This window comes from Schistocerca gregaria, chromosome 2 (genome assembly GCF_023897955.1).
Source record: "Schistocerca gregaria isolate iqSchGreg1 chromosome 2, iqSchGreg1.2, whole genome shotgun sequence".
NCBI lineage: Eukaryota > Metazoa > Arthropoda > Insecta > Orthoptera > Acrididae > Schistocerca > Schistocerca gregaria.
Window position 1 is genome coordinate 727,663,958 of NC_064921.1, and position 20,822 is coordinate 727,684,779.

At 40.7% G+C, this 20,822-nt stretch overlaps 1 protein-coding gene across 2 annotated transcripts in view; it reads right to left on the bottom strand.

Annotated features, from left to right (window-relative positions):
- Nucleotides 1-20,822, bottom strand: part of LOC126334857 (probable multidrug resistance-associated protein lethal(2)03659) — a 420,094-nt gene that overhangs the window by 270,267 nt on the left and 129,005 nt on the right. For both annotated transcript variants that reach the window (XM_049997527.1, XM_049997528.1), the window contains exon 7: nucleotides 3,414-3,570. In XM_049997527.1, coding sequence (XP_049853484.1) covers nucleotides 3,414-3,570 — 157 coding nt within the window. The remainder of the gene's footprint in view (nucleotides 1-3,413; nucleotides 3,571-20,822) is intronic.

Here is a 20,822-nt window from a genome sequence, read left to right on the forward strand (position 1 = left end):
TCCATCGCATGGTATCCCTGATGCACTGACGCAGCCCTGGAGAATGGTGTATTGTATCACAGCCATCCACAATACGAGCACAAAGAGTCTCTACATTTGGTACCAGGGTTGTGAAGGCAAAAACTTTCAAATGTTCCCATAAATGAAAGTCAAGAGGGTTGAGGTCAGGAGAGCATGGAGGCCATGGCATTGGCCCACCTCTACCAATCCATCGGTCACCGAATCTGTTGTTGAGAAGCGAACGAACACTTCGACTGAAATGTGCAGGAGCTCCATCGTGCATGAACCACATGTTGTGTTGTACTTGTAAAGGCACATGTTCTAGCAGCTCAGGTAGAGTATCCCATATGAAATCATAATAACGTTCTCCATTGAGCGTAGGTGGAAGAAGAACATGGGGTCCAATAAAGACATCACCAACAATGCCTGCCCAAACGTTCACAGATGTCAACACAAGCACCGAAGTCAACATTACCTTCCCTCAATTGGGCCAACTGGTGGTGAATCGAGAAAGTATAGTACATACTGACGAAACTAAAATGAGCTCTAACATGGAAATTAAGCGTTTCCAGACACATGCCCACATAACATCTTTTCTTTATTTGTGTGTGAGGAATGTTTCCTGAAAGTTTGGCCATACCTTTTTGTAACACCCTGTAGTATGAATGTAAGTGCTCTGATATTTTCTCTATAGCTTTTGGTTACATCAGGAGGAGAGTCTGATGAGTGGGTGGAAGGATCCAGTTATCATTTTACATCCACTCCTGATACTGAGTCTTGGCCAAACAATCTCATATGCAACTTCAGTTTCTTTCTTGGTGGATTTCAGTTTCTCGTCTACTATGAAAAATACACCACCTCCATTTACCTTTGGCCTGTACTTTCAATACATACTTAAATTTTCCCAAAAAATCTCATTGCTATCAATCTTGGTTTTCAACCAGCTTTCTGTACCTAGTATTATGTGAGCTTCACTGCTTTTAATGAGTGCTTCAAACTTTGGAATTTTGTTGTGAATGCTTTGGTGGTATACTTTCACCTGTGGAAGGCATTTCTTTTGATCTTACACTGATACTTCTGCATTTCGTACAGCTATTGTTATCTTGTGAGCACCCTATACACAGTCAGCTTCATGAGCAGTAGCCCCTGGTGTGTACCTGACCTATTTAGGGATACCCTACAGTTCTCAACCCTATGGCGCAAGTCCACTAAGTCGCAGCCTAACCTGTCATACAATCTTCGAAGACTCTGGTTAAGTCCTTCCACATGACTCAGAACCAAAGGGCCACGATCAGTTCTGGGGACAATGATACAAATTGGAAGCTTCATTTGAACTCCACACACAAGACTAGCCTTGTCAGCCTTCTCTGCCAGTCACTGGAATGAGCCAAGTATGACATCGGAGCCTAGACGGCAGGCATAATTTGTCTAATGTGCTCCACAATCTGCAGTGGGCTGCACCCTGTTCCCTCAATGGCTGCCTCTTCAACATGCTGAATGAGGCCCCCAGACATACACATTGAGAGCACCTGGTGTCCTTTCCTGACCCTTGCTGCTATTTCCGTAAGGGCTGCCATCATTTGCCATATGTTTGCATTGCCAATGATTAATAGACTCCATTCCTTTTGTGTTTGCCTCCTCCTGACATCGGACAAAAGAGGTTTCCCCAAAACAGATGAAGTGAGTACCACTGATTCAGATTCCATGTCAGTGAAAGACAGCACCTCAAACTTGTTTGATAGGTGGAATCAGTACAACACCATGAGGCCTCCCTGGTCCCCATCCATCCTGTACAGTATGGCTATATCTACCATTGACATGCCTCTCGCAGTTAAGTAGATGGGTAGTGATGGATCCTGTACTTTCTACAGAGGAGACAGGATTTACTTGAGAAGATTGTACTTGACGTTACAGGTATCACAGGTACACAACTCTTGGGAACTCTTCCAACAGACTGATTTGCAGCAGCTGCCTATTGCTTGACAGTAGTCAGGGCAGTTACCAGCTGCTTACGAATGTCAACTAATTCATTTTGTGTTTGAGAACAGCATTCAAGTGATGCTGCAGTTTGTCTGGTGCAATGTATTACAATACAGTGAACAAATAACTCTAAATTATACCTGCTGATTATCTTTTAATCTGTTGGGCCAAAAGATTGCTAAGTCTCTATAAGAATTGAAGTAGATACACAAAATATTATTTGTGTTAAGGCAACACAAAAACATGTGGTAAAAATTACTAATTTCCTAAAATCTTTTGATGTTAGTTATAATGGTTAGCAAACTCAAATACATAGTTAATTTATGATAAATGCAGCTAATATTTACAGCTACTCCTCTTTAAAGGAAAACTAGATGTATCACAATTTGTTAGTTAGAAGATCTGTACAGTAACTAAATTGCAAATGCTGATTTGTTACAAATTGCTTGTACTTTGGATTGTACATTTCTGCATTGTAAACAATTTTACGGAGTCGCTTTTGAGTAGACGCTGACCAGAATCTTTTGAGTAGACGCTGACCAGAATTGATCTATGCAAAGGACAAAAGTAGCCTCCAAAAATTCTCAAAATCAGTACAAGTATATAACTGTTGTTCTGAGAACTTATCAGTATGTACTTCCTATATATCATTATCTGAATGCTCTCTTTTTATAGCTGAGGAAATCTAGGAGAAGTACTGAATTGTATATCTGTGTCTTGCCCAAATTTAATCAAAATTCATGCCCTGAACCATTAGTTGATATTTTCACGTATCTCTGTCTTTTCAGTAAGAAGTCTGGTACTATTTTTTTTTATTCCTATGACATTCTCACAGGCAAAGAGGGCAAAATATGCATCTCCTGAATGTGCAAGTAGATAATTTTTATATATATAAAATGATCTTCTTTTTGCACTATATTTCAGACTCCTTCTACTTCATGTTTACAAGATATTGCAAGGCATGACATTGGACCCCTTACGATTGTCATGATCACTCACTGGTGAAATACAGGCAATAGATACATGACAGGTACCTATGGTTATATTTTAGAAGATATTAATTTCATTTATAGTGTTACTGTATTTTGTGTTACCAGATACTCCCACACGAGAGGAGCAAAAATTCTCTTCATTACTTCTGTGTCTACAAGGGTTAGTGTTATTCTTATGCCATGCTGGAATAAGGGAAGGAAAATGTCAGGGTGTATCAACACTCCAGTGATAGCTGTTCTGAGAAATCCATATTCTTCATAGGGAAAGATATAAAGGAAGAAAGACTGAGGTTTAATGTTCCATCAACAATGATGTTATTAGAGATGGAGCATAAGCCCTCTATCACACACACACACACACACACACACACACACACACCACCCTCCAGACGTGTATTTCTAAAGTGAAAATAGGGATATGGTGAATATAATCATACTCACTTTCGTGTAGCAGCAATTAATCTTGTGAATGACTTCTCCCATGCATACATCTTGATAACCTGAATTCCAGAAATTATCTCATTCATTGTGCGTACCCTCTCATCTGTGCAAATTGCTGTCTTATACCTGAATCTGGAACTTAGTTTACCAAGATAACCTGCAGAATAACGAACATGGTAACTTCATTTTTAAAATTAAAATTTTAATACCTTACTAATAGAGAAAAATTCACAAGAACATTAAAGAAAAGAGCAAATAGCTTTCAAATGATTTTTGAATTAGATTTGCTTTGCTAAAAATGCACATAGAATGAGAAGTTATTCTAATACAACAACATGAATAAGAATGAATTGTAGATACTAGCTATAGTTACCCAAGATGGGACACCTATGAATACAAAAAAGACACACTGAATGTTGAGCTACCAGGAGCTATATTATAGCTGTCTTTATGTTACCAAGGTAGACATATATGAGCAAAATCACAGTTTAATCTTTGTTTAGTTATCAACCATAAAATAAAGTAAAATTATACTAGCTAAGTCACTTTTAATTAAACAATGATAAAATAAACTTTTGTTATTTCACTCTTTTGCCATGTACAAATGTTACCCCAGAGTAATGACCCACTCAGAGCAGTAAACACTGTAGTTGCATCAGATCACAGCCAAATGCTTATTTACTTGCTAATTATCTCATAAACAACTGCCTCATTGTGAGATTCTGCCACTAGCTTGGAATCTGGGTAATTTTCTTGCGGGGATCGTAATTTTTTTCTCACCTAGCCCATTGTTTATTGTATATTACTGCTGCCCACTTGGACATATGACTGTGTTAGCTGAAGGAATAATGAAGGAATAGGTAAGGGCTCGCAAAACTAAAACAACAATGGAATGGTGTGAGACACTGTTATTTGTGGATGGTGCACTTTATGTGTATGCATGCCCACTTGATGGTTAAAAACAAACAGGGAGTTAAGAAAAATGGGTATAAAATGTTCATATACACATTTTAATAAGTCCTTCAACTAAGATACTGTGAAAATAAACTGAAAAGGATAGATTGCTACTCATTGTAAAGATGTCACACTGAGTTGCAGACAGGTAGAATAAAAAGACTGTTACACATTTAGCTTTCACCAAAAAGACTTCAGCAGAAAAGAAACACACACGTAGTCACACAAGCAAACAAACTTCATGCTCATATGACCACCATCTCCGGCAGCTCCTTTTTCCAAAAACATATTTCAAAAGTTATTCACAATTAATGTTTTCTTCTTTCAAAAGGTTCCATTTTTAATTGGTGATTATTTCCAAACTTCAATTACTTATTATTGTAGCCTTCATGTTTTTGATTACAAAAGTGCCAACTTACACTAGTTATCATGTGCCAACAGATCTGTGAAAATGTCATTAACTACTTTAGTGTTGTGTCCACCATTTCAAACTTTTCATTGATCCAAAATAACACAAGATGCCAACACACTAGAAGTGCTGCTACGAAGGACCATCAATCACAGGTTAGAATGGGCACAGCAAAAAAGAACTCAATGACAGTAATAATAATAATAATAATAATAATAATAATAATAATAATAACAAGCAGAAGAAGAAGAAGAAGAAGAAGAAGAACAGTGTAGTGTCAATGGCAATGAAATGCTGTATCGAATTAACTGCAAGTGTTGAAGTTGAAATATCTAATAGCAGGTATAACAAGCCATAACAGTAGTCGCTAAGAAGAATGGAAAAGCCACAGTGGTGTTACATGCCAGGGAGTTTAATCAAGTAAAAAAAAAGAGAGAGTAAGTGAGAGACATGCCAATATTGATTAAAGCTTACAAAAATTTCATGGTTATACATTATTTCATGTGGTGTCATATATGTTACTGTAATACCACTTAGCACTTAGCTAAGGAGTCAACACTATTGACAGCATTTTTACAGGAAGGAAAATTGTAACAGTATTGAGTGGTACCTCTTGGGTTAAATACATCTGTATGTGTGTGTATCAGGGTAGCTTACAAAATTTTGTGGAATGAATTACTGCATACAGTAGCAGTATATACACTCCTGGAAATTGAAATAAGAACACCGTGAATTCATTGTCCCAGGAAGGGGAAACTTTATTGACACATTCCTGGGGTCAGATACATCACATGATCACACTGACAGAACCACAAGCACATAGACACAGGCAACAGAGCATGCACAATGTCGGCACTAGTACAGTGTATATCCACCTTTCGCAGCAATGCAGGCTGCTATTCTCCCATGGAGATGATCATAGAGATGCTGGATGTAGTCCTGTGGAACGGCTTGCCATGCCATTTCCACCTGGCGCCTCAGTTGGACCAGCGTTCGTGCTGGACGTGCAGACCGCATGAGACGACGCTTCATCCAGTCCCAAACATGCTCAATGGGGGACAGATCCGGAGATCTTGCTGGCCAGGGTAGTTGACTTATACCTTCTAGAGCACGTTGGGTGGCATGGCATACATGCGGACGTGCATTGTCCTGTTGGAACAGCAAGTTCCCTTGCCGGTCTAGGAATGGTAGAACGATGGGTTCGATGACGGTTTGGATGTACCGTACACTATTCAGTGTCCCCTCGATGATCACCAGAGGTGTACGGCCAGTGTAGGAGATCGCTCCCCACATCATGATTCCGGGTGTTGGCCCTGTGTGCCTCGGTCGTATGCAGTCCTGATTGTGGCGCTCACCTGCACGGCGCCAAACACGCATACGACCATCATTGGCACCAAGGCAGAAGCGACTCTCATCGCTGAAGATGACACGTCTCCATTCGTCCCTCCATTCACGCCTGTCGCGACTCCACTGGAGGCGGACTGCACGATGTTGGGGCTTGAGCGGAAGATGGCCTAACGGTGTGCGGGACCGTAGCCCAGCTTCATGGAGACGGATGTGAATGGTCCTCGCCGATACCCCAGGAGCAACAGTGTCCCTAATTTGCTGGGAAGCGGCGGTGCGGTTCCCTATGGCACTGCGTAGGCTTCTACGGTCTTGGTGTGCAAACGTGCATCGCTGCGGTCCGGTCCCAGGTCGAAGGGCACGTGCACCTTCCGCCGACCACTGGCGACAACATCGATGTACTGTGGAGACCTTACGCCCCACGTGTTGAGCAATTCGGCGGTATGTCCACCCGGCCTCCCGCATGCCCACTATACGCCCTCGCTCAAAGTCCGTCAACTGCACATACGGTTCACGTCCACGCTGTCGCGGCATGCTACCAGTGTTAAAGACTGCGATGGAGCTCCATATGCCACGGCAAACTGGCTGACACTGACGGCGGTGGTGCACAAATGCTGCGCAGCTAGCGCCATCCGACGGCCAACACCGCGGTTCCTGGTGTGTCCGCTGTGCCGTGCGTGTGATCATTGCTTGTACAGCCCTCTCGCAGTGTCCGGAGCAAGTATGGTGGGTCTGACACACCGGTGTCAATGTGTTCTTTTTTCCATTTCCAGGAGTGTATGTATGCTAATATCTAGTTCGAGTTGGCATGATTTTGTAAATCTTTTTTAACAAAGCACTAAAAGAAGTTCAAAGGAGGTATAACGAAGTTGAAATTAAGTAAATCATAGTTTGTAAGAAGAAGTTGTTAATTTTTAGTCCACATAATTAATGACAAAGGACTACAACAGAACCCAGAGCAATTAAAAGCAGTTTATGACTTTCCTGTTCCTAAAAACAAAACAAAAAATTAAAGCCCATGTTTTGGTATTTGGACTTGTTAGAAAATTTGTAACAGATCAATATTTTAATAAGTTATATTTGAGCAATTTGTTGGACAAAAATGTCATGTGGATCTGGAGTAAAGAATATGAAGAGACTTTCCAAAAATTAAAAAGTGAAATAATTAACAGCAGTTTACTGTATCATCCTGATTTTTCCTTATCTTTTTGTATTTATTTATTTATTTTATTTATTTATTCATGTTCCATAGATCCAGTATACAAGAGAATTGTATGGATGTGGAACAAGTCATAATTAAACATAAGAACAGTAACCTACTTATAGATGCTAACAGATACAAATTGCAATATGTGTAAAGGAACAAACTGTGTTAACAGTTACAAACTTGGGCACGTCCTGAAGTAAAACAGAAGTATAAAACAATACAATAATAAGGTATAATTATTCAATATTAAGTTGTAACTTCTCTAGAAGTGAAGTAAAGTGTTATTCTGACATAATGTTCAGTTACAAATTGGTAACAGAAAATATTACAAGTCAATGTGCCACATCCAACTTACAGTATAGACATGTGTGTGTCAGAGACCACGTCAAGAGAGGAAAAAAGAGAGTTCCAGAAGATATTCTTTTAATTTACTTTTAAATTGTGGTATCACACTAGTAAGATTTTTATGTCCATAGGAAGTGCATTAAATACCTTTTTTGTCTGAGTAGTACATACCTTTTTGTACTAGGCTCAAATTTTTTCAATCTGCATGCAAGTCGTGATTTGATCTTGTGTCATAGTCATGATAGTCACTGTTGCTTTTGTGTATGGGTAGGTTTATTTATTTATTGATTTTATTTATCCATCCGTTGACAATAAATATTGTATGGCTGTTGTTAAGCCATTTCAAAGAAATGGGACACTAACAATATATACGTAAAAAAGTACAAAACAAAATAATACGATGTAGTTAATAATAATACAATGAAATTAATATAGCCTATATACATCCCTGCTTGTTATTTTAAAAGCATAGTCTGTTTCTCATAAGGATTTAGTTTTGTCCGTCCTAAACGGCAAGTCCTTATATGCACAACACTGCTTAAGTGTATATTTACATCACACAACAGCTGTCTTTTAAGGAATGAATGATTAGGTACAGATAGAGTATTTTCCATTTTGCCTTTATAAATATCATCAGAAAAAATTTATTGACCTACATAGACATTTACAGAATAAAAACATTGTTCTACTAGAAATTTTTTAAATTCTGTTTTAAATTTGTTATCATCTTCTAACTGCCTGATGTTGACTGGCAGTGCGTTGTACAGTTTTGCACTGATATGGCTCACATGCCTTTGTGTATTCGTTCTTTTTGTTCACTGAGTATGGAGTGCTGCGCTATTACGGGTATTGTAGTTATGAAAGTCGGCATTTGTCTGAAAATCTGCAATGTGGGTCCTGACATACAATACACATTTGCATATGTATAATGATGGTATAGTAAGTATTCTAAGCTTTTTGAATATGGGTTTGCAGTGTGTCTGTGGATGACTGTGAGTTATTATTCAGATGGCCCTCTTCTGCAACAAAAAATTTGTTTTAGGCCCCCTTTTGTGGAACCCCAAAATATTATTCCGTATGTGGCAAGAGATTGAAAATAGCCGAAATATGCCATTCTGGCATGTTGACCTCTGAGGTACAAACATTTGCAATAATTCTGAGGGCAAAACAAGCTGAATTAAGTTTCTGCGCAAGTTTTATTACGTGGTCATTAAAATTTAAGTTTTCATCCACATGAATCCCCAGCAATTTTGTGGATGTCAATCTGTTTAAGGCTTTGTCACCCCACACCAGATTGAGATTTACATTTTGACATCTTTTCCCAAACTGCATATAATTTGTTTTATTTACATTCAATGTCAACCTGTTTGCATTGAACCAAGAGTGGATGTAATTTAGTACTTTATCAGCAGTTGTTGGTAGCAATTCTTTGGTGCACTTATTATCACACTAGTATCATCTGCAAATACTACTGCTTTGGCTGCATCATCTGAGGCGTGAAAATCATTTATAAACAATACGGACCCTTGGATGCTGCCTTGTGGTACTCCTATTTCTACATTTTTTGCCTCTGATACTGAATTTATCTTGTGGCTGGTGTAAGTTGATGTCAGTCCTACAACCTGTGTTCTGTTTATTAGGTATGATTCAAACCGTTTTTTTCCTATCCCATGTATACACAACACTTACAAATTTTCTAAAAGAATGTTCTGGTTCACAGTGTCAAAATCTTTGGAGAGGTCTAAATTTACTCCTACTACACTATAATCTTTTTCTAGATTTTTGATTATTTGTCCAGTGTAGCACATTACTGCTGTTTCGGTATTTTTACGTGCTTGGAAGCCATGCTGATTTCTGTTTAGTAAATTATGGTCATTTAGATATTTGTTGATTTGGTGCTTCATCAGTTTTTCTAATATTTTTGAAAATTCTGGGAGGAGAGATATTGAGCAATAGTTTTTTACCTTATACTTGTTGCCATTTTTAAATAACGGCTTCACTTTTGAAATTTTCAGCCTTTCAGGAAAAGCTCCTTCACTGAATGATAAATTGGCTATGTGTGCAAAGGGCTTTGCGATTTGTGGTGCTGTCCTCGTTATGATTGACACAGGCACCTTATCTATGCCAGCCAACATTTTGGGTTTCAAGCTTTGTATCACTTTCAACACTTCACCCTCATTTGTTGGGTCTACCCTCATCCTACAAGCTGCTTTTTGATATTCAGGTTTTTCTTCGTTTGTAAATTTTAAGCTTAATGAAGTTGTTGCATTTATGAAATAATTGTTAATATAATTTGGCAAATCTTGTTTATTAATATTGACATTTTTAAAATTTTTGAGGCTAATGTCCTGGTTTTCACAACTCTTCGCCGTTTCAGTCTTCACAATACCCCATATGGCTTTTGATTTGTTTTCAGACTGTCTTATAAAACTATCATTACTCATGAATTTTGCTTTAGCAATTACTTTTCTATATACCCTCTTGTAATTCCTGACATATTCAATGAATTGTGGGTCTGTGGATGTTTTCATTTTAAAAATTTGTCTCTTTTGAGTTCCACAGGAAGTTTTGATTCCAGCTGTGAGCCAAGAACTTGGCTTTGTATTGCCATGTGACCTGATTTTTGACAGCTTTTTGGAAAACACATTTCAAAATATCCCATGAAAATTGAAGAAAATGTGTAATACGCATCATTTGTATTTGTTAGGGATAGTACTTCTGCCCAAGCCAAATTAGTTACCATATTTATGAATTCTACACAGTTTTCTGTAGAAAAATTTCTTTTATACATGAAGTGTGTTTTTTTCTCTTTCAGTGGCCTTGAAGGAATTTAGAGGACAAGAGCATTGTGGTCTGATAATCCCAAATCAGTATTTGTTACTTCAATTTCTGTGCGTCCTACATTTGAAAATATATTATCAATAAGACTGACCGTATTACTTGTTATTCTTGTGGGTGATTGTATGTGTGGAAGTAGTTTGAAACTACATAACAAATTTAGGAACTGGTCTTTTAGCCTACATTCACTCATAAGATTAACATTGAAGTCACCACACCCGACTACAGAGGCTCTATCGGTGAACAGAATGTTAAGTAATATTTATAATTGGTTAAAGAATATGTCTGCATCACCAGTAGGTGGTCTGTATATCACTATGACTATGACTTTTCCCTGTATTTCATTCAACTGCACAGCTGCAGCTTCAAAATTATTTTCCATACTCAATGATTCAGCTTCACACCTTTCTTATAAATTTTCTTATATGTCTTAACATATTCTGTAAAGTGACCATCTTGGTTGTCTTTTCTCAGTTGATTGAGAAGTTTTATCTTTTGGCTGGATACACTGATAGCAGGTGTTATCCACTGGCTGCTGTTTCTTGGCATGACATTAATTCTTGTCAGTTTTTTTGCAAAACACTTCTCAAACATGGACATGAAAGTATTATAAAATGCATTGAATGATTCATCACTTGATGATTTTGAGTACATATCTTCCCAGGTTTCCTTTGCTAATGGTTGGATAAAAATATTAACCTTTTCTGGGTAGAAGTGCTTTTTATATTCCCACTTGTACTTAACCACCTCAGGTTATGTATGTTAGTAGTGTGTTGTGGTCTGAAAGACCTAATTTTATGTTTTGTGCCTCAGTAACATCATTTTCGATATTTATAAAGATATTATCTAATAGTGGTTTCATGTGAAAGCTGTTTAGGATACTCAAAAGCCGTCTTTTATCTTAATTTTCAATTAACAGGTTGATGTTAAAATCCTCACATAGTAATAAGTTCACTTCATTGTAATAAAAATGTTTAGCACTGCTTCCAAATTTAATGACAAGATTCTTACACTTCTCCTCAGATTTTAGTTCTATGGCATGATTCAAAATGTTTCTTGATATTTAGATGTATGTTTCAGCTCTAACTTTATGCTCTAGCCAAGCCCTAGAATGTATGCATACTCCATCATTTTTACAAACACTGCAGCAATAATGAGATGCTAATTTAAAATTGCTTATATTTATAAGACTTAATTCACTGACCCTGCACCAATGTTCTAATAGACAAATACAAGAGGTAACTAGAAAGTTTTTATGGTGACTTCTAATTCTAACACTTTATTCTTGAGATACTGAATGTTTTGACTCATTATCTTGAAAGGTTTGCAAGTATTTGTTATTTTGTCAATACCTGGTGAAGTGCTGCTTTGTTGCTGATTTTTGACACTTATCTGAAATTTTTCAGGCTGATTTGTCACAATCTCTTCCTTTTCTTCGTTTGGTGCCATAAAAAAATCATCACTAAGTGAAGCAGCTGTACCTAGCCTTTCGCTCCTCCTTAGGCAGTGTCGATCAGCTGCTACTGTTGTTGGAAGTTCAGTGGCCATGCTGTTGGTGCTATCGGTGACATGCTTTCTCGTACAGTGACTGTGTTTGCTTTTTTTACTGACACTGTTACTGCTGTAGATGGGGCTGCTGCTGTAACTGATGTTGGTTTTCCCTCAGCTACTGATGGTTCTTCAGCTGTTGATTTAGGTTTAGTTGTTATTGCTGTTTCTTTTATTGTTGTCATTGGTTTTGTTGATGTTATCGTTGGTGGTGGTGTAGCTTCTTTTTCTTCTGCAAGTGACATTATGCCTAAAAAATTCTTGGTGTGTTAGTTGAGTATGGCCTCTGCTTTTTGGAGAGGATCAAGTGGTGAAGTTATTTTTGTAGCTTGAAAAATTTGTTCTTCATTCACCACCCTTTTTTTTTTTTTTTTTTTTTTAATTTTTTTTGGCTTTAACCATTTCGTAATTTGAGGCTGCTTTATGATTTGATTGAACTAATTAATAGAAAATCTCATAAAAGATGTGAAACAATTACTAACAAAGAGATAGAGGGTCTGGCCAATGCTTACCTCAGCTCAGTACAGCTGATAGAAACACAAAAAACAACCGAAAATTTAAGTTCCTAGCTTTTGGAATAAATGTTCCTTCATCAGGGAGGAGAGAGGGGAAAGAAAAGGAAGAAGGGAAAGTGGATTTAGTTACTCACAACCCAGGTTATGAAGCAACAGGAAAAGTGAAACAGGGAAGGTAGCAAGGATGGAGGCATGGTTGTCAGAGGGAAGCCAAAGATATTCTACTGTAGGTACTGTGCCAGCTTCGAACCAAAGAGGATGCATACAGAAGTAAAGAGGTGTATAGTATAAAGATGTAGGATGAAAAGATGCATGAATGGCTAAAGAGGAAAGGGAAAGAGGAGAAGACTGAAAAATAAATGGGAGTGAGGTTGTTTAACGTAGGTTCAGTCCAGGGGGATGGCGGGATGAAAGGATGTGCTGGAGTGCAAGTTCCCATCTCCGCAGTTCAGAGGGACTGGTGTTGGGTAGGAGAAGCCAAATGGCACATACGGTGTAGCAGGTTCTTAGGTCCCTAGAATTATGCTGGAGGGCATGCTCCGCTACTGGGTATTGGACATCTCCTAGGCGGACAGTTCATCTGTGTCCGTTCATGCGCTCAGCCAGTTTAGTTGTTGTCATACCAATGTAAAAGGCTGTGCAGTGCAGATATATCAGCTGATAAATGACATGTGTAGTTTCACACGTGGCCCTGCCTTGAATTGAGTATGTTTTACCAGTAGTGGGGCTGGAGTAGGTGGTTGTGGGGGGATGCATGGGGCAGGTTTTGCAGCAGGGTCGGTTACAGGGGTAGGAACCGCTGGGTAGAGAAGGTAGTCTGGGAATATTGTAGGGTTTAACAAGGATGTTGCGGAGGTTAGGGGGACGACGAAAGGCAACTCTGGGTGGTGTGGGGAGAATTTTGTCAAGGGATGATCTCATTTCTTGAGAAAGTCATATCCCTGGCGGAGTAATTTATTGATGTATTCGAGGCCAGGATAATATTGGGGGACAAGGAGGATGCTTCTGTGTGCTAGTTTCATTTGCCTCCTATTGTCTTGTTCCGTTTATAGTCCACCTCTCTTTTTCTATTTATTGATTTATTTATTTAACATTTCATTATTTAACATTCCCTAGTTTTAACGTTCGTTATTCGCTGTTTTCCAGCCAACAGTCACTGCCAACAATCTCTTCCGCACCTATCAGTATCATCCAATTCCGTCGATTTCGTGTTGCTGCTGATATTTTTGTGCCATTGTCTATCTTTCTCTGCCACAGGAAACATTTTTTTGAACATTTCTGCGCCACCCGCGATCTTTTTTGCGGCACGCGCGATCTTTTTTGCGGCACGCGCGATCTTTTTTGTGGCACACGCGATCTTTTTTGCGGCACGCGCGATCTTTTTTGCGGCACGCGCTATCTTTTTTGCGGCACACGCGATCTTTTTTGCGGCACGCGCGATCTTTTTTCGCTACTCGCTATCTCTGTTTTTGAGCAGCGTGTGTTCTTTTCCCCCCGGATCTGGACATACTTGCTTGGTCTGGTCAACTTTTTCCGTATTTTTCTTATTTGGTGGTCTTTCTTTGGTATTTAACATAACCAACACAATTTCTTTCTTTCTTTCTCGCCCTTCCTTCCGTGTTTTAATCCTTCTTATGATTACTATTTTAACTTTAGTTATTTAATTTCCCTACCCACCAGTTACCCACTATGTACCCTAATCTTATACCACATTATTTACATTCATTCCGGAAACATGCATTTACCGTAGCCAAACTGCAATCCCACATACTTTTCCTCCGTTCCTGCTTAACCTTAGGAATTACCCCTAAAGGACTTACCTTAAAAGTTCCCATCTCTGGGTGCAATTCCTCCTTCCACCAATCTTTCCTGGACTTCCAGAACCTTCAATCCTTAGCCCTTACCCAACTTGTCCTGAATCTCTACACTACTTCATGTAACCACCACTCCCAACAGCTCCTATATCTCTTCAAAGTCCTCCACCTCTCAAACCCTTGCTTGGAGAACACACTCAGGAACATCATCCTAGAAGCCAGCCGCAGACTTGAGTCCCATGCCACACACCACCTGAAAAAACTATCCACAGTGCTAGTGCAACACCTAAGAAGTGGGGTCCCTCTCCCTATCCCTCACAAACACCAACCACAACAGAACCGTCAACAAACCCCCCTCATAGCCAACAAACCTAGCCTAACCACCCTACTCAATCTTCCCATCCCAGCACATACCCCACACAGACCAAATCTCAACTATAACCACAGTCAAATGCCACATATCACCAACCCCAATTCAGTTCTAAACCTCTCATCCAGATCCCTCTCTCCTCCAGAGACATCTGTTCTATCAAAAGGCTTAACCTTTAGCCCCACACCTAAATTCAACCACACTGCCCTGGTTAAAGATCTCCTCTCATTCACCCGGAACCTCAACTGGAAATATCACTTCACTACCCAAACACAGCCCCCAAATACTAGACCGAGTGTTGAACCTTGTCTAGAACAGTTCCGACCACCCTCTCAAAAGGATCCTCCTCCCCTCCCCCAAAACCATCCCTTGCAGACATTTCAGGAATTCCTCACATCCAGTGTTGCCTCCCAGTCCTTCTTGAAGAACATCCCGATAACCCCCAACATCACCCCAGCTGAATCCCGTGCCATTAAGCAGCTGAAAACAGACCGCTCTATTGTAATCCTTCCGGCAGATAAAGGTTCCACAACTGTGGTACTTGACCGTGTGGAGTATGTGGCAGAAGGACTGCGTCAACTCTCCGACACCTTAACCTACAAAGCTGTTACCCAGGATCCCATTCCCTCCATCCAGACTGAGCTGCAGAAAATCCTAAAAATCCAAGGTCCCTCACAAGGCCTCACAACGGCTTCCATAGACTTACTCACTCCACCTGAGCCACGTACCCCTACCTTCTACCTATTACCCAAAATCCACAAAGAGAACCATCCTGGCCGTCCCATTGTAGCAGGCTTCAAAGCTCCCACAGAACATATCTCAGCTCTGGTAAACCAACACCTCCAACCTATCACCCGCAGACTCCCATCCTACATCAAGGACACAAACCACTTCCTAGAACGCCTCAAATTCATTCCCACTCCTCTCCCACCTGAAACCTTTCTTGTCACCATAGATGCTACATCCCTTTACACAAACATCCCACACACCCATGGTCTCTCTGCCCTTGAGCACTACCTCTCCCAACGCCCACCCGAAGATCTTCCAAAAACCTTGTTTCTTATCACACTTACCAACTACATCCTCACCCATAATTACTTCACTTTTGAAGGCCAGACCTACAAACAAATCAGGGGAACTGCCATGGGAACCAGGATGGCTCCGTCCTATGCCAACCTCTTCATGGGCCGCATGGAGGAGGCTTTCCTGAAGACCCAACAGCTGCTTCCTCTGGCCTGGTATAGGTTTATAGATGACATCTTTGTGGTCTGGACTCATGGTGAAGAAACACTCCTTAATTTCCTCCATAACCTCAACTACTTTTCGAATCTGAATTTCACCTGGTCCTTCTCCAAAACCCAAGCCACCTTCCTGGATGTTGACCTTCATCTTGTTGAAGCTCACATCCACACCTCTGTCCATATCAAACTCACCAACAAACAACAGTACCTTCACTTTGATAGCTGCCATCCATTCCACATCAAACGCTCTCTTCCCTGCAGCCTAGGTATTCGTGGCAAACGTATCTGCTCCAGTGACGAATCCCTCAACAATTACACAAATAACCTGACCAGTGCCTTCCTCTCCCGCAACTATCCTGCAGACCTTGTCCACAAACAGATCTCCCGAGCAATACATTCCTCCCCGTCCAACAACAATATTCCTACCCTCAGACCACACAGAAGCATCCCCCTTGTCACCCAATATTATGCTGGCCTCGAATACATCAATATATTACTCCGCCAGGGATATGACTTTCTCAAGTCAACCCCTGAAATGAGATCATCAATTGACAAAATTCTCTCCACACCACCCAGAGTTGCCTTTCGTCGTCCCCCTAACCTCCGTAACATCCTTGTTAAACCCTACAATATTCCCAGACTACCTTCTCTACCCAGCGGTTCCTACCCCTGTAACCGACCCTGCTGCAAAACTTGCCCCATGCATCCCCCCACAACCACCTACTCCAGCCCCACTACTGGTAAAACATACTCAATTCAAGGCAGGGCCACGTGTGAAACTACACATGTCATTTATCAGCTGACATGCCTGCACTGCACAGCCTTTTACATTGGTATGACAACAACTAAACTGGCTGAGCGCATGAACGGACACAGACGAACTGTCCGCCTAGGAGATGTCCAATACCCAGTAGCGGAGCATGCCCTCCAGAATAATTCTAGGGACCTAGGAACCTGCTACACCGTATGTGCCATTTGGCTTCTCCCACCCAACACCAGTCCCTCTGAACTGCAGAGATGGGAACTTGCACTCCAGCACATCCTTTCATCCCGCCATCCCCCTGGACTGAACCTACGTTAAACAACCTCATTCCCATTTACTTTTCAGTCTTCTCCTCTTTCCCTTTCCTCTTTAGCCATTCATGCATCTTTTCATCCTACATCTTTATACTATACACCTCTTTACTTCTGTATGCATCCTCTTTCGTTTGAAGCTGGCACAGTACCTACAGTAGAATATCTTTGGCTTCCCTCTGACAACCATGCCTCCATCCTTGCTACCTTCCCTGTTTTCCTTTCCCTGTTGCTTCATAACCTGGGTTGTGAGTAACTAAATCCACTTTCCCTTCTTCCCTTTCTTTCCCCTCTCTCCTCCCTGATGAAGGAACATTTATTCCGAAAGCTAGGAACTTAAATTTTCGGTTGTTTTTTGTGTTTCAATCGGCTGTACTGAGCTGAGGTAAGTACTGGCAAGCCCCTCTATCTCTTTGTTAGTTATGATTTGATTGTTTGTTTCTAGCCTACTGGGTTTAAACTACTTTGTAATTTGCAACTGAACTGTTTGCTGCTCACCAGAAACAGTTTGTTATTTGCCTTACATTGCTATGTGTCCTGGTTTCTTTATTGACAGGTGAGATACTAGTAAATAGTTTATCAGCAAGAACCTATTTTCCTTATGCATTTAAATGAAGGCCAGGAGCTGTATAGAACCTTCATTGTAAAATGTTTGTGTCTATAATATCAACATTCTGGAAATGATTACATATTTCCGTGAAACTCTTGTTAGCGACGCTAATTTTGCAGTTTATGCATGACCAACTCGGTAAGTCATAATGCTGTGGAACATTCACAAATAGAACATTTGTATGATTTAAATTATTTAGACAATTTCTCAGTTCTGATAGCCTTGTACGATTCATTTCTATAAACTTTATTAGCTCCTCCGAACAAATATCAAAATCATCCTTAGTCAAGCTAGTTACTTCATTAGATTTTGTTACATTTGTTAATTCTGGGGCCACAGGCTTCATGAATCCAGAAGCCCTGAAGTTGTATTTTTCTGTTAATGCAGCAGAAATTCCCCGATCCTGACTATTCCCTAATACACAGATCTTCTCACATTTTCCAATTTTTGCACTCGGGGGATCAATTCGCAACGGTCTGTTTACTTTATGCGATTCATTTCCAAACTTTTAGGCTCTGACTGGCATGTTCAATAAATCTTCAGCAATGTGCACAATAAGATTTTTATGCACTTGTGATTGACTGTTTTTAAGCACTGAGGTTGCACTGTTTTTACACATGGAAATTTCAGTGTTATTTTGAGATTACACTTCCTGGGAACAGTTTTCTTCCATTTTCCACTTGGTTCCTGAGGACGAATCTTCTTTGTTCATCAGCGACTCACATATTCAGGATTGAAGTTTCATGTCTGTTTTTAAAGCACCGATTATAAATCTAAACTGGAAATACACTCCTGGAAATTGAAATAAGAACACCGTGAATTCATTGTACCAGGAAGGGGAAACTTTATTGACACATTACTGGGGTCAGATACATCACATGAACCACAGGCACATAGACACAGGCAACAGAACATGCACAATGTCGGCACTAGTACAGTGTATATCCACCTTTCGCAGCAATGCAGGCTGCTATTCTCCCATGGAGACGATCGTAGAGATGCTGGATGTAGTCCTGTGGAACGGCTTGCCATGCCATTTCCACCTGGCGCCTCAGTTGGACCAGCGTTCGTGCTGGACGTACAGACCGCGTGAGACGACGCTTCATCCAGTCCCAAACATGCTCAATGGGGGACAGATCCGGAGATCTTGCTGGCCAGGGTAGTTGACTTACACCTTCTAGAGCACATTGGGTGGCACAGGATACATGTGGACGTGCATTGTCCTGTTGGAACAGCAAGTTCCCTTGCCGGTCTAGGAATGGTAGAACGATGGGTTCGATGACGGTTTGGATGTACCGTGCACTATTCAGTGTCCCCTCGACAATCACCAGAGGTGTACGGCCAGTGTAGGAGATCGCTCCCCACACCATGATGCCGGGTGTTGGCCCTGTGTGCCTCGGTCGTATGCAGTCCTGATTGTGGCGCTCACCTGCACGGCGCCAAACACGCATACGACCATCATTGGCACCAAGGCAGAAGCGACTCTCATCGCTGAAGACGACACGTCTCCATTCGTCCCTACATTCACGCTTGTCGCGACACCACTGGCGGTGGGCTGCACGATGTTGGGGCGTGAGCGGAAGACGGCCTAACGGTGTGCGGGACCGTAGCCCAGCTTCATGGAGATGGTTGCGAATGGTCCTCGCCGATACCCCAGGAGCAACAGTGTCCCTAATTTGCTGGGAAGTGGCGGTGCGGTTCCCTACGGCACTGCGTAGGATCCTACGGTCTTGGCGTGCATCCGTGCATCGCTGCGGTCCGGTCCCAGGTCGAAGGGCACGTGCACCTTCCGCCGACCACTGGCGACAACATCGATGTACTGTGGAGACCTCACGCCCCATGTGTTGAGCAATTCGGCGGTACGTCCACCCGGCCTCCCGCATGCCCACTATACGCCCTCGCTCCAAGTCCATCAACTGCACATACGGTTCACGTCCACGCAGTCGCGGCATGCTACCAGTGTTAAAGCCTGCGATGGAGCTCCGTATGCCACGGCAAACTGGCTGACACTGACGGCGGCGGTGCACAAATGCTGCGCAGCTAGCGCCATCCAACGGCCAACACCGCGGTTCCTGGTGTGTCCGCTGTGCCGTGCGTGTGATCATTGCTTGTACAGCCCTCTCGCAGTGTCCGGAGCAAGTATGGTGGGTCTGACACACCGGTGTCAATGTGTTCTTTTTTCCATTTCCAGGAGTGTACATTAATTAAGCCTTGAAATTTCATCCTTACAATTCACACATATTTTCTTTTTACCATCGAAATTTACTTTTTTCCATAGAGAAGCACGATTTACTTTTACACTCACCACCATCTTGATTGCTGGGATATACAATCCTCAGAAAGTTTTAAGTTCCTTATAACAGTGTAGACTTGAAACACCCAAAATTGAGTAGATGGGTATTGTTTTTAAAACAATTTGACATTGAGATTAGATACATAAAGGATAAAGACAATATAATACCAGACATTCTATCAAGCAAGCCTATTGGGAGAGAGGAGGAGATGCTCAGGATGCAAGAGGGGGATATGTATGATTCTTTTACATAAAGGGGTGAAGGATGAAAAATAAATCAGGAAAATTTGTAAAGACATGCCTATGGAACAGGATGATGATGTCAAATTGTAAAAAATTAAACAGTGGTACAAATCCAATAATTTTTGTAGTATAAAGTATCAATTACAAAGGTTTTTCAAACAAAAGAAACTTTTTAGATAGTCAGGAGTGGAAGCTTCATTTTCCTGAGCAACATCTTGACAAACTTACTAATTATTTACATGAAAGTTATGCATTATGGTATTCATAAAATAGTACCAAATTTACAAGAAGCAGTAATATTTAATAATTTGTGTAGAAGCATCAAGAAAAGTCTGGCTGGATGATACATATGTCAGAGAATAAAAAAACAACTGTTCCATGTAAAGGTTTAATGCATTCTGCCCTTCCAAATGCTCCAAATAATTAATTGATGTGGATTTATTACGACCATTATCTACTTCTCAGGTAGATTCAAACACGTTATTTATAGTACTGGATACATTCTCAAAAGATGAAAAATTATACCCAATAAAAAGCCAACATCAAAAAAATTGTGGAAAACTTAGAAACAGATTATTTTCATACAAAGGGAGGGGTACTGTAT